Consider the following 15,530-nt stretch of genomic DNA (forward strand, 5'->3'; position numbering starts at 1 on the left):
GTCCTTATTATCTTCGCTCTCGCGTACTCACTCATTATTGTGCGAGCGCAGAACGCGCACGCCACGGAAATGTGGGCGATCTCCAGTAAGGCCAACAATACCGATGCCGATGGTGCCCCACTCCGCCTAGTTGATGGGATTATGTCCGAGATAAGTGAGACAATATACCAATTTGATGAAGCGAGACGAAGGGGGTGAATCGATTTTGACCATCGTATATTCGATGAAGGGTAGCATGCCAACATGGGCCACCAATCATGAAGCCTAGTAGCTGGTACCGAATAAACAAGCACTAAATGACAAGTACACGAGCTGTATTTGAACGATCATGGAGTTTGATTCATGACTGATTATTGATGTAAGCTTCAGACCTTGATCTCCATAAACATCTTGTCCATATGTCCTAGAGCATAAAGCAGGAACAACTCAATTCTGTTTCATTCAACAGATCATGCTAATGCAACCAGGCCATAGCTTTCCTCAACCTCAAGACATGGCCAGCGCCTCGTTTCACTTCATCATCGACATGAGGCTCAAGACGAAGGTGTCTTTGCTCATATCCGAACCTCTGGGTCTTCTCGGACTGTTGACTTGCTTCATGCAACCTGGCGCAGCTGACGTCTCGAGTTCGTCAAACCTTTCTTGACAGACTTCGGGACTGCTTATTCCTGATGTTTGCACTAGTCGATAGGGTGACGGCTGTATGTCATATTAGTGAATGGAGAACTGACGCCTTCCAAAGCTCCATACGTCTTTTATGATATCCGCTATACTCTGGTGTAGCTCTGCATGCTTCGCTGGTTGAGACATCTCGTCCGAGTGCGAGAGCGAAGATGTACTGCTTTCTGGTGGTGGTTTAGTGTTCTGTTGATTGTCAGGTTTATGTCGTAACTCTATCCCACGATTCCTCTGACTGCGATGACATGGAGAATCGGGATTCATGTGCTTCGTGTCAGCGTATATATGCTGACAGCCGACCGGAATTATGCAAGACCTCCGCACGTGTCAAAGCCATATGCATTTTTCTTACTCCGTCCACAAGACAATCAGAAATCGGGGTGGAGGTCGGGATATAACACAGACGTTGTTATCCCATGGTTTTGGAAAGAACGCCGATGCCGATGCCGACGCTCCGATGCCCACTAGTCCGACCTCCGACCCCGTCAACTCGATGCTTGCCCACGCTGTGCTGGAATGCAATCCGCCACCTTCCCTGCATCAGTACCTTTCAAACACTGATCTGTCTCTCACGCCGAGAAGCTGATGTCCTAGGTCATATCCTCTATTACTAACAGACGCAATGGTAGTCTAGCGTCGTGTGAGCCCTGTAGAAAAGCAAAAACGCGCTGTGACCACCGATCACCCATTTGTGGGCGATGTCTTCGCCGCGGTCCTGAAATTCGATGCTGGTATCATCCGAGTCCGCTGGCCAGGCACGGACAAGCCAGGCGCCAACGGAATAGTCGTTCCAGCTCCGAGGGTATTCACCCACTCAGTCCAAGCCACATAGTAGAGCATTCCCAGAGCTTCCGCTCTTGGCCTGTCATCTCACAAGATGACGAGACACAACTGAAAGCTCTTACGTCCGGGACATGGCATCCAAGAAATAGCGATGAACGACTGGGTGATTTGGCAAAAATCTCCAGAGAGTTGCGACATCTGCCGGTGCTTGAGAGTCTTGTCCAGGCGTACTTCGCAAGCAGTCAAGTTCCTCTAGTACCAGCAGCCTTGATTCTGTGTTTGCTCTCTTCAATTCATGACACCGGTCCGGCATCAGACATTGATGTACGGGGCTCTGCCGAGCACGATCACAACAATGAGATTATCTCACAGACCGCACGTGACTTACTGCGACGTTCCTCGACTGCTATCGTCTTGACATCTTCAATGACTCCAACGGAGTTCTGCATGCTATATTCTGGCCCAAACCTCCGTCTGGAGACTTTGGGTCTCATATACACGATTGCAGCGCGCTCTATACTCTACGGTAACACACTCCCTCAGCAGAGCCTTGACAAAATGGTTCAGGATACACTTTGGTGCAGCGATACGAGTTTGAGGCTTGCTCGAGATTTGGCTCCACAAATGAACGATGTCATCGTATGGCTGGCATTCGAGAATATGCAACTCGTCTCTCGCGTGAATGGAGACGCAAGTGAATCATACATCTGTAACAAGAAGAATGTCGCATACTGATCGCGGCAGGTCTAGATGTTTGGCGTAGGCTGGGTAATCTAACGACTGATCTCTTTGCATTAGGCATGCACCGCGAGGAGCACGTTTCGAACGGACTAATACCACCATTTCTGATAGAGTGCCGACGAAAGACTTTCGCCTCTGCATACCAGTCTGACAAAGTATTTGCCACTTTCTTTGACAGGCCGCCGCGGATACCAAGATGCTACACAGACTGTAAGCTTCCACTGGACATCACAGACGATCAGGTCATCTTGATTGGTTCCAAGTGCCAGGACCAAAGACTACGCAATCTCACCGAGGATGGCTGGAGCTCGTTTCGCGGCTATGGCAGTGCCACTTGGGCTCGGGTAAGGTTCATGTTTGGAGAGTTCAGGGAGGAGGTTTTACAGTACAGTCTGAACTCAAGTGCTCATTCTGTCAAACTTAGGTCAGTGAGAGTACGTTCTAGCCGGTCGGAAGCTTTCAATATTCTGATACTCCCATCATAGAGATACTCTAAAGCGATGCGTTTCGAAATGGATGTCACTGCCCAGGCATTTCCGATACGATCAATCGTGCTGGACCTCTGATGTTCCCATGGGTGTATGTCTTATGCTTGGGAAGGTGTATCTATCTTATCTCCACACCAACATGCAAATTCACCGGTTACTCTCAAGAACAGATCCACACAGCCTGCCGGATCTATTGCACGTCTCGAACGTAATGCTCGAGACCGTCATACAGTTCGTGAATTCTCGCGACAAACCCGTATTTCTTCCTCGAGACCTTTCTACAATCGTAAGACACGATTCGGTAGTATGTTATTTGAGCATTCGATTGACTTTGTCTAGGTTCTTGCGTATGGCTTACCCTGCGGCAGTATCCTCATCAGAGCGCTTAAACACGCTGCTTTACCGTCGGGGATCAGCAGATCAAGACTAATCCGCAATGTTTCAGTGTTCACCGCACATCTCGAGACTATCTGCGGTCCACAGGAGACGAATCATGTATTTTGTGTTCATGCCTCGGGCGAGCTATCCCGCAATTTGGACGAAGCTCTCGAGGCGGCTGAGATTCCTTCAACTTCAATGGCCAATACTGAGTCGCAAGTGGTGGTTGATATTCCGGCCACCTCGACATCTTTTGGAGCGACTGATCAAGGGGAAGCATTACCTATAGTAGGACTTGAGACCGCACAATCCGGTTTTCTTGCTGATTTTAATCTTACGGAGTGGGATGCAAATGTTGACTGGAGCGGCACAGGCCTAGAATGGAACATTTTCTGATGTCATATGATGGGAGTTATTGCGATACGCTCCCTCTGGTTGAGATGGAATGTGTGGATTTTGGTTATTTTAGCCAAAGCTAGATCATTCCATAAGCAGACGACTCCGTTGGTCGGTCTTACGTTGTAACATGATCCGCTTCACCCGAAGTCGCTAACGATTTCTCTTTCACTTCATCAACTTCCTTCTTCAATATTCCCAATCGAGTCGATCTTTATAGAGGGAAACATGGGCTACTCGCACTCACGCCTCAGACAGGCAGATCCTGCCATGGGCAATTCAAGTAGAGCATCCTGGCTTAACCTACCAGTTGACACATTGATGGCAATCGCCTCATACCTCCCGACAGAGGAACTGTCACACTTGCGTCTAGCTTGCGAACAGCTGGTAGTCTTATTTTAGATCTGTTTGCTTATGAGAGGTTCAGGGTACAACTTGAGAACATCAGTCAGTAATAATGTGCAAGACGACCAAACGCAGCATTGATGTTAGAGAACATACCACCACAACTCGTTTTCACTTTGGAGGTGTGTTCCTTAACATCAAGGCAAACGCAGATGGTCAGCCATGACGCGATGACCTCTGGAACCGGCTGGCTTCTAGTCATATCTTAGTTTCCAACTGACCCGATTGATATGCTGAGCTCCGAGATAGTGCAGACTAAACACGTCTTTCATTGTATTACAGTAATGCTTTCAACTCGTTACCTCTGGAGTGACCTAATTTGATCTCTCAGTCTTCTAGCCACACCGCGGCGCCGCCTGCTGGAGACAACATGTGCTACTCACAGTCATCCATCGAGTTTCCAAGTCCATCCCAGAGGAATGAGCCCTCTATCACACCTTGCTAGATCTGCCAAACGAGTTATTGATCGCGATTGCTCAACCATTGATGTCTCTCGATTAGGTCAGGTATGCAAAAGGCTGGATAATGCGATGTTGGCTTCATTTGCGCTTCGAGGCTTCCATCAGCTCGACACCCTTCCGACTACCGAGGCGGTAGCATTCTCAACAGAGATCGCAAATACTAGACTCAAACATCATGTGCGACGATTAGCTTTCTGGACATCCATCTACGGACATGGGAATGACGCAACGATTTATTTCCTTCCTGGAGGTTCCATTTATCCTGGAAGGCGCCCTAATTCTGACCCACGGAGGAGAGCTCGCATAGTGGAAGCGGACCAACTCTCTCATACTGAGTCGACACAATTAGCCTGGCAAAAAGCGGCCAACGATGCTGTCACCTTCTTAAGATCATGCCATCACCAGAGACAGCTCGCAACGGCTCTCAAGGAGCTCTCCATCGATCAAATCATGATTCATGAGCGGCTCCGCAGAGATTTGCGTTCTAAGGAGGCACGGCGGCTGAAGCAACAGACCGGAGTTGATCCACTAAAAACGTCCGCTTCATCCCCTGCATCGGATTATGCTGCACGGTGAATGGATTACATGCTTAGCAAATGCAGTGCTCGCAGCGATTGCAGAGTCCCGCACACCGTTGAGAACTCTGCTTGTGGATCAAGTGCAGGATGACCAAATGCAAATGTTCGGGCAGGGGAGTTGCGAAGATGATGCTGGCAGATTCTTTGCACTAAAACGTCTGAGTATCCGTGTTGATCTGACACAACAGCGAAGAACTGCGATGATGGACTCCGACATGTTTGCAGTTGATCGCTCTCCATCTCTCGGGCTCATTTCTTTCCTGAACCATCTGCCCAGACTTCACGTTTTAGATCTTCAGCATCATTTCTTCCAGGAAAACTTGTTCATGTTGACCGACTTCCTACGCTACTTTAGGCCTCAACATCTTCGCGAGTTGAAATTTGAACACATCGGATCTGGAATACCGCCTATCGTTCCTTTTCTAGCCGCGATGCACTCGACGCTGCGAGACCCCACTCTGCTATTCGAGGTACAGAATGGGAGTAGGGCGGCAACAGCACCTTGGAAGAACTTATTTTCCCTGATAAGTGAAGTGATAAGCGTAGATAAGCTCTCCATCAGTGTTGACGGCCGCGTCTACGCAGCAACCGGTGATGATGAGATAAGGGCACTATTACGCTGGTTCCAGAAAAAATGCCCATTGACTGGTCGATTGAGGAGCCAGAAGAAGATGCGTCTAGTAATGAGGATCACTAAGAGCTTCTCCGTCCTTACGAGCACATGCGACGGGCACCCGCTGGAACGGGAGGAGTCCAGGGCTTTTCAGATCGATATTGCACCGATCTCATACTGATGAAGAGATGCAAGCAATACTCGTCGATGTAGCAGCCGTGAACAAGACCGCGACGTTGTACTTCCAGTCGGTGATGCAGCTTCCTCGAAAGAATTTCTACTTAGGACTCGAGGTCGTACGATTACTGTAACGTTCCAAACTGTGGAATCGGTGACGACCGACGCTACGACGATCATAGATACACTATGCTTACTACTTGGACGAGTAACCTGGAATAGTAGGGGTCGGCTTCCAAAGTGAGCCTGACCATGACGTATAGTGTTCAGTCTCCATTCTTTGGTGATGCGGTTGAGCAGACTCATATCATACTGCTCAATACCACCAACCGTACGACCATCGACCGGCAGCACGGCGGACTCGGCTTGTGCAGTCCTTTAGTCCGTGACTTACTGACATAGAGTTCACTACTGCCATTGGTGAAAGAGACAGTGTTATGTGTGATAGACTCCAGCCTATGTTGTAATGATCCGATTATACCGTGTTGCGAAACTGGGATCTACGCGTCCTTGTCGGAGCTTGTTGCTGGGGGCGGAGGCGTTTGGGCTGTTAAAGCGAAGTATACCTATTGCACAAAGTCATCGTCGGACCGAAATACCTTGGACTGTGGTTTCGGGTCAACTTGGAATGCGAGGTATATCGTCATTATCTCAGTCAATAATGTTCTACGTTGTTGCGGAAAGGCCCTGATGGACACTTGGGCCTACTACTCACCAGGACGCATGGCGATGTTGACCGGGACACAATGCACCGCTTCATTGGCAAGAGCGTAAGAGAGATTGCTCAGGTGATGGTTCTGAGGTGAGATGTTGCCTAGAAGTGTCAGCATACATGAGTCGCGAGAACATAAGCTATCCCGTCTTTCAAGAAAAGGATCCAAGTCCTATTTAAGTTGGGTGCTATTCAGGGAATGAAGATGAACAATTAAAGCTTGCAAGCATAGGATCGGGCGACGTCTAGCCTACTTGTAATAAGACTGCTAAACCGAACGTGTCAATGCACGAAACCATAGCATCCCTTGATCCCTTTTGCCCGTGCTGTTCACTCGCTGTCATACCGCGGGTGTATCGTTGTGCTGCTCCTGGATACCCCATAACGCCCTTTAAAGTTTTGCCGCATTACGGGAAAGGGGAAGCCCATCTCCAACACAAGGTAGCAGGTATGGTAGATACCGTACCTGCTTGTGTGGACTTGGCATGCTACCTCAATCGAAACCCAATGCTTTGACCCATGAACAAGTACATATCATCCTAAGGTATCGTATGGTTACAGCAATTTCACAGATCGCGTATTAAAAAGGCAAGGTACAGGCCGTACGACATGTGACGTACATAAGGTATAAATGTCAGTCCATACATGGTACATTTTGTCATACTGGCTTAAACGGAAATTTGATTCCAGTAGATCCAATAGTCAAAAATCATTTTTTCCACACAGAAAAGAAGCTGGAATACGCTGCCAGGAGATACGAGACTCTCACCAGTGAAGGCGACGGCGCAGTTGTCGGGAGATTGGGAGTTTCGGGAGCGATCGGCAATGGAGTCTGCTATCAAGGTGGAGCACAACTCGTAAAAGTATACGAGTCGCCGCAGCGCATGTTGGTGTCTACCATACTTTAGCTACCTTCGGCGTAGGAGAGGAGAGTCTGGGAGAACGCCCAGGTTGTGTGGTGGGTATTGCGCATCGTGAAGGGGCACTGGTAACAACAGCTACGACAGCTGGAGAACAGTGCAATATCCGGACTTATGCTACCCCGGGTCTCTGCCAACAATATCGTGTTGTACCTCTCCTTGATCTTTATCGTCTTAATTTACGCTCTTGGAAGCATACCTTAATTTATTCCGCCGCAGTGGGAACCCCCAGAGAATTAGGTGCACAGTGCGTCTTTGTGGAGACGGCAAATTGACGCGCGACCAGGGTCGGTTCCCATGAGTTTCGTCGGTACAGATCAAGTAGTGAGTCCACCAGGATGATCCCCCGATACGGTGAAGTACTGGCAATATACTCGCAGGCCATAGACGTATCAAATTTCTCTGATAGACCCGAGGACAGCCCCGTAGCAGATCTTGACCAATAGTAGTGGTACTTATTTAGCATGATAATGAGACAAGGTGACCCGTCAATGCAACTGTCAAGAGATGGGTTTGCATAGATGACTCGGCTGTATTACCTTGATTGAGCTGCGAACGTGCTGGATTTCTGGCGACGAGATCAGCATGACCTCAAATCGATTCACGCGTAATACTCGAATCCGTTTTACAGTACAGCCATAAGTCGTATCCTAAGGACGATCAGTGAAAGTCAATACAACATCATTGTCAAAGATCATGTCGGACGGACAGGGCAGCCCTCCCGGTCAGGCAGACTTGGCCACGCTGCAAAATTCCATCCCAAAAGGACTTAGTCCCAGGCACAAGTGCCTCGATTACTGTCGAGTCCTTGGCTTTCCCGGAACTCTATGGGAGAAAAGACATTGAGCCAAGACCATCTAGCTTGCCAAGGCCCGCGTCGATCTCTTTTCCGCCCGTCCAAACCAAGACAAGCACCCACCAAGCCCGACACAAACCAATGGATTGGGTGCGAGATAGGCTAGAACGGGCTGCCAAGTCCATCAGTGGAACATGCTTGCCGAGGATACTTGTACAGGGAAGTAGGACTGCGAGCACTGTGGAGTGAAAAGAGGCCAATGCCAAGCAAACGCTATGTTACAGGTCAAAAATAGCAAGAGGCTTGATGTCATATACCGGCCATAGTGGGATAAGAACAGCCGTTTGCAATTCCTCAAGGTAGAACTATGTCTTGCTCTTGTGCGGTCGGGAAAGGGTAAAGTACTCTCCTAGTCCGAGGAGCCATCTTTAATACGAGACGTGAATTTCATCGTTGGACATCGTTGTGAGAATCCAATTTCAGCACTTTGCGGCTCAAACTGTCGAATACGAGCAGCCAGGAGACTTTAGCTTTTCACTCTTTCGCTCGTAGATGACCAGACGGATAGTGTGTATATAAATGTGCTTGGTCCTCTGTCAGTCTTTTGGAATATCTCATCAGCAACAACCGACCAAGCTTCAATCACTCGTTCACAGCCAGATCATCCAACTTGCTTCTGCACATCTATCTTAATCAACAAACTTCCGTCGTTACCAACCAACCATCAAAATGCAGTACATCGCTCTTACCCTTGCCGCCCTTGCCGGCTCTGCCATCGCTGGCCCTGTTCTCGAGCAGAGACAGATTCTCTGCAACGCTGCTGCCATTGCCCGTGGCGACTGCACTGCAACTGCTGCCATTGTCCCTGAGGCTACTGATGCTGCCACCACCTCTGCTTTCATCTGCAATGCTGCCGCCATTGCCCGTGGTGACTGCACTGCTACCGCTGCCATTGTCCCCACCGAGACTGCCAGCTCCTCTTCGTTCCTCTTCTGCAACGCTGCCGCCATCGCTCGCGGTGACTGCACTGCCACCAACGCCGCAGTCCCCACTGCCACCGTCAACGGAACTTACCTCTACACCTCCGCCCCCGCCGTCATGACCACTCAGGTCGTCACTTCGCTCGTTACCTACTGCCCTGAGCCCACCGTCTTGACCGTCAACTCCAAGACCTACACTGTCAGTAGCGCCACCACCCTCACCATCACTGATTGCCCTTGCACCATCACCGGTGCCATCACCACCGCCAAGCCTACCCCTACCCCCACTGCTGGCCACAACAACGGCACCACCCCCGCCGGCCCTACCATGAGCGTCTACCAGGGCAGTGCCGATGCCGCCAAGCCCGCCATGGTCATGCTCGCCCTTGGTGCTTTCGCCCTCTTCTAAGCGTTGCAACTGTGACGGACGCTTTTACCACTGCAGCTGCCAGGACGATTCAAGGAGACCACGTATTGATACGAGAAACCTGATGTAATTCTGTGCGGATGTGGGATCGAGATGTTCTAGCTTCTCGCTCTCGAATTCTTTTGATAAACCATGGTGGATGGAGTCATAGCCTTCTTTCCGGAGAGCACGCTTTCATGCGCTCTCTTTCAATTTCCCCGTGTTGGAAATATAATTGGAACCTCTCTTACCAAACTTCATCTCTCCATTTTCCTATTGTTCGCCTGATCGTTGCTTGACATTAAGTGTAGTAGCCTTGGCGGATGTGAAAAATGTCTTGTTAATTTTGCGCATGTTGGTCGATCGCAGTCCCAAAGTGTCAGGTCATGCGGTGTTCCCCTGGGCGATACTGTTGGGAGCCGACAGAACTTGGCCGCATGGAATATTTGACGCGGCGGAGGGAACACGAGTCGATACCTGGCGTCACTGACCCAGCATTTGTGAAACCGTGATCAATATCCTGACATGTCTGAGCGTGAGACATGAAAATGCTCATGAGATGTATTGTTAATGGGTGAAGCTCATGACCGGTCCGCACGGCATCTGGAGCCGGACGTCGCATAGGCTGGGGCAGACGCTGTGGTGTCAACAACCATGGATTTAGTGCAATCCCATTGGAGTCTCTCGAGAGGAGCAGTGAGATGATCCATTGTTTCGATCCGCCACCATTGACGACCGTAGAACAACCACGGATAACTTACGACAGAAAACTCGAATACGGAATAGGACCCTTATGCCGAGGGAAGATCGCCTCCAACTTCAAGATTACATAAATTTGAGTTGTGACAACAAGCCGTTACCGTTGGATTTGCGGAGGCGCTGCCCCAGGATATACGAGAATCAGTGGAGCCAACACCGAAATTTCTTACCCCTCGTTGGAGCTGGATCGGTCTTGGTTCGAGCATTTGCAGTACTTGTGATGCGGGAGCGGGCGAACACACCCACTGTTCCTCGGACGGTTCGCATTCTTGATAAGGAGACCTTACGAGGAGGCTTTACGAGCAAATTGGTAAATCTTCTTCCGACTCTCTCGAACGGTGGTCCCTCACACGGTTTGCGACACGTCAGTGACACACAAGTGCACAAATGTCGGATAGATGTTCCCGACTGGGGCAGGGTCCCTGCATCAATAAGATCTACAACTGGATTCGTCCTTCGAGAGCCATCAGCAACGCGCTGAGTGTCGGCTTTGCCATATGGATGAAAATGGTGCCTGTTTTGCAAGTTGGACGAAAATGGTGAAGTGCGCGGACCGTCGATCTCCCTATCTTAAGGTTTGTACCTGGCAATAATCTCCGTAAACGGCGGCGTCAATTCTTTCCCCGACATCTCGGGATCAGCTCCGAACCGATACTATGGAGAATGTGGTTCGTTACCGACTGTCCACTTGGTATGGGTCCATGTTGTATTGCAGGGGCTGAAGTCAATGGAACATGCAGCATGGCAATACAATTGAGCATGGTGCGGACTCACACGGTCGTCCACTTAAGACTTGCGATTCATACCTAAGGTCAGGGTCATACGACTGCGTCGTTGAACTGTCAACGCACACTTGTGAATGAACGATATTTGTGATGACTCGATAGGACGAGTCGACAACTGTTGGATTAGAAATCCGCCGTGGTGGTAATTCTACCTCCACTCTGGTCCGACACTTGTCCGTGACATGACTGCAGCTTTCGTGGTTTCGCGGCCGTGGCGATTCGCGTTATGAGATCTGGCACGGTGCGATGTGACGGCCTGGGCGAACGATCATGCGACCTGACTCGTACCAATCTAACGACAATCGACTCAACGGGCCTCCTTTGGCAAGTTGACAACATATGAAAGGTTCAACGTAAACGTTCTATCGTAGGACTCGATCATCTAAGCGCACACATGTGTTGATAGCAAGTATTGACACCTGTAGCGTCATGTGAATGAAAGCATGAGACAATATAACGCAGGTACAGTTCTTCAAACTTTGACAATACGGTGATGCGAGATTGTTCGATGAACGCCATTTCAAGGACCTTCAGGGGTGAAACGACGATTGAGCTCGATAAGGTAACGAGCGATGTGAATATTGTCACGTGATACGCACCACGCTCCATCAACCCATCATTGCAGGGCAGTGTTGTTCGGTGCTCAAATACGGAGGGAATCAAGTTGCCAGCACAGCTGCATTGTGAGCTTCAGTTCTGTTGCTTGCCTCAATACGATGGCACCGACAATGCCCCATGTGCGCAGATTGGATGCATCACAGTTTCGAGCTGCTCATATATGGGTAACATATTGCCTGCTACCCAGAGGTGATAATCTCGTCGAAGAACTGCTAAGCAAGTCGCCTCCAGCTTCGGATCTACAGTAGGTAATCGGCTCTGCTCGCAACGTCCTTGCAATACATCATATTTGTCCCTCATCGTCATCTACTCGCGTTAGTGATACATATATGGAAAAACCATATATATATATATATATATATATATAGTTGCATGAAATCGATAGCTGCGGCTCGACTCTAGATTGGTGACGTTCCAGGTATATCGCTGCACTTATGTGACCGGTTTCTCTTTCCATGATGACTATTTACACGTGGTCTGTTCCAGTGCCCTTACAGATTGTGACTGTATCTGTATCGCATCATTGATTTCAAAGAATCGCAAAGTGAGCAACACCGTCACTGTTCGGATACTGGCAACTCTCGCAATATGTCTTTCGACGGTCATTGTGGTCTAGAAATGCACGTCGATCTGTATCTCATAGCTCCCTAACGGAGCCCCTCATTCCTCGTTACTTGCATACACGGTGGAATTCCGAAGCTCGATGGGTACTGTCGTGCTCGTAGTGCATAGCTCTGCGATAGTGGATCTGCATAGTCATACCGGTATAATAGTTCAGAAAACGTATTCTCAAAGATATTCCATTGTTGACTATTTTGATCTGATCCCGATCCGACGACAACAAATATGTGCTTGGTATCCAGGAAAAATGTCACCAAGTCAAGACACGCTTTACTTTCATTAGCTAAAGCCTTCGATCAAACGAAAAGACGCTGGCTTGGTGCTGCTAAACAAACAACGGTGGAGTTTTTGTTTCGTTACGTAAGTGCCTAAGCCCAAGCTCCCGAATATGGCTCTGACCAATATCAAGGTACTCTATCAACCTGGCCGTATGCATCTTTCTGCTCGGGTTCGGAATGAGGGTATACCTACCCTAAGACGGAGGAATACACGACATCAAGGGCCTCTGGAGCCGCCACACCCGCAACTTCCATACAAGGCTGTGAAGTTATTTCGTCTTCGGTGATCCCGAATGTCCTTGTCACTAACTCGCCTCAGGCCCTCTCCTGTTCTCTCTGCTTCACCCTGAACGGGTTCGTCACCTGTATGTTGCTCTCTAATGAGTGGGCCAAATATGGCCTGCGCAGAAAGGGCCTACGGATAAGTGGGGACCCCAAAGGGGCCCATAAAACAAGCTATATGCAAGTCACTTATAAGTATGCCACATGACTTCCGGCAATATCAATCACGCTAGATTGGCTAGTCTCCTAGTCCATCTTCTTGGTATGTGATTTGATCAGAAATGCCTTCTCATGCTAGACCTCAAGCGTCTCCAGGTGGACATTAAAGCTAGCAAAACAGAAACAGAAACAGCGTCGACTCGATCGAAGACGGAATCTACCTTCATGACATGTGGATAATCTCACTGGACGATCATGTGCATCGCGGCATTGAGTGTGGTCCCCGCCGGCATCATGATCGGCCCAAGCTTCCGGAGATTCAAGACTGCCATGCCCGCCGCGGCGAGCTAGCTATTGGATCATGCTGCTGAACCCCAGGTGGTCGATTTAGACTATTCAATTTGGTATAGGAGAGAAAGGCCAGTGCCGGAGTACTCATTAGTATAAGAGCAGCCAAAGAAAGGATAAAGAACGGTGAGACTAATACAATCAAACCTTACAGAAATGTGCATCATTCACGACAGAATCTACGACAGGTTTCGCAAGCTTGATATCAGCACCTAACTCCTTCCACGCTCTACTGCAATCATGATCTAATTGTCCCTTATGGCTAACGACCAGCAGTTCAGATCCGTCGTCGTCCATGGTATAGATGGCATTATGGGCTCTTCCTAGGGTCAGCTTAATGGCACCCTCGATATCCCTTCTCGGTGTATACACCTTGCGAGGAACGCGGCCGTGGATCATCGCCATGATATTGGCGAGAACAACTTCAGCCTGGAACATGCCCGCGCGAGCCATCATGGGTCCACCGTGCTCGGCTACATCGCCGAAAGCAAAGACGCGTTGATTCGAGTCCTTGGTATCAGAGACTTGCAATGTTGGCTGAACGAGGATTCTCGAAGTAGCCTCAGAGATGGAATTTGGTAGAAGAGATGTCAGAAGTGAAGAATTGGGCCGTTGGCCCGTGCAACCAATCTATGAATGGTCAGTCTGAAGTCACAGCAGGCAAGGGAGAAATGGGTGGAGTACGAACTACAAGGTCAAACTTCTCCTGGTGGCCATCGGAAAAAGTAAGCGTCGTGTCCTTAAGGAAGGAATCACCTTGAGGTAGAGAAGGTCGCTCATGGAACAAACAGCGGATTTTGAGCTTCTCGAGTACAGGCAGGACATAGCCGTGGAGCCGCTTGCCAAACCGATTGAGGACTTGGCCATAGGGATGGATCAACGTGACGTTCTTATCCGGGTAAAAGTCCTTGATGTCAGTGGCCAACTCAATGCCAACGGCACCGGCACCAATGATAGCAATTTTTTGGGAGTCTTTGATGCTTTGTTGAACATAGCGGAGTTCCAAGCATGCAGCATCACGTTCGTTAGCCGAGACCTGGACTGGGAGTGGCTGAGATGCGCCCGTAGCGATAGCGAGAAATCGGTAGGGAATGCTCTTTCCCGAAGCAAGGAGAACTTCTGTATTGCTGATGCTACCCACAGTGTCCTGGACATGAGTATAGATGCCGGACGGGGCACTTTCCTTCAGACCATCATAAGGTATGAAGGCGGTATGCTCATAACCCTGAAGGACGGAGTAACGAGGGAAGTTGAATGAGTAGTTGAAATGCGATCTCTTTTCGACAAGGACAACTTTGTAGCCTGTAGGAAGAGTTTCTGTCAATCGTTTTGCTAACGTGATACCAGCGAAGGAGCCTCCGAGTACAACGACATTCTGCGCAGAAGAAGTAGACTTGTAAGTCCAGCTGTGATATATGGCAGCAATGCGCCGTGGAAGCTGTCTGCAAGCGTAAGGTACGAAGAAAGCCAGGCTCTTCCCGATGAGCTGTAGATTATCCATTACTGTCATGTGCTCTATCAGATTAAAGTAGGAGCTCTGAGAAACATATAATCAGGGATCCACGAGGAGATATAGCATAATTGTGTGAATGCCATAAGCATGTAGATAGATCAGGGCTGGTGCCTCCGGAGGATCAGATAACAACGCCCCACGGAAAGTCCGTGGAACGTCCATGGAGGCAGATAGTGGATGTTTCCGTCCAGGATGCATGTGCGCTATCATGTCGCATGCGCTCGATCTCTGCCCATCTGTATTTGCGCTGGCTGGGTTTTATGGTGGGCGTCCGCTGAATCGCTTCTTGAAGACGATTCATCGAGAGCAGAACGTGCTGAGAATGCCCGAGGGGATTTCACGGATCACACATCTTGGACACCATACACACGAGAGGTCACGACCTGGTGAACAGCTATTGAATCACTAAAGGTGAATATACATATGTTGGTGAGCTTACGCACCTAGCATCGCGTAAGGCTGCGCGTTGAGACATGAGACACGAGTGTAGAATTGCGGATCTTCGAGCGACCCTCGAAATCATCCTTTGTTGTAGCGGAACGTGCTATATATACCGCAATTTCTACCCAGCACTACACTTACGGCCATAGGCAGCTGAGAATTGGGCATCCCGTCCGCTCTGCCAGACATGAGCAGTTGACCGGCAGATCAGTAC

The 15,530-nt window shown here is 49.3% G+C and overlaps 2 protein-coding genes across 3 annotated transcripts; one reads left to right on the forward strand and one right to left on the reverse strand.

Annotated features, from left to right (window-relative positions):
- Positions 1-2,829: 2,829 nt before the first annotated feature.
- On the forward strand, positions 2,830-3,464 carry AAFC00_004408 (uncharacterized protein; the record flags this gene model as incomplete). The annotated part of the gene is made up of 2 exons (XM_069344046.1): positions 2,830-2,976; positions 3,030-3,464. The coding sequence occupies 2 exons, from the start codon at positions 2,830-2,832 to the stop codon at positions 3,462-3,464; spliced, it is 582 nt and encodes a 193-aa protein (XP_069204313.1).
- Positions 3,465-13,503: 10,039 nt separating this feature from the next.
- On the reverse strand, positions 13,504-14,872 carry AAFC00_004409 (uncharacterized protein; the record flags this gene model as incomplete). Of its 2 annotated transcripts, none has more annotated exons than XM_069344047.1 (2): positions 13,504-13,992; positions 14,051-14,872. In XM_069344047.1, the coding sequence occupies 2 exons, from the start codon at positions 14,870-14,872 to the stop codon at positions 13,504-13,506; spliced, it is 1,311 nt and encodes a 436-aa protein (XP_069204314.1). The 2 variants fall into 2 exon arrangements, with proteins under 2 accessions (XP_069204314.1, XP_069204315.1); XM_069344048.1 differs by having other exon boundaries at positions 14,051-14,863.
- Positions 14,873-15,530: the final 658 nt, after the last annotated feature.

Source organism: Neodothiora populina (genome assembly GCF_041146345.1).
Source record: "Neodothiora populina strain CPC 39397 chromosome Unknown canker_contig_23, whole genome shotgun sequence".
NCBI classification, from domain to species: domain Eukaryota; kingdom Fungi; phylum Ascomycota; class Dothideomycetes; order Dothideales; family Dothioraceae; genus Neodothiora; species Neodothiora populina.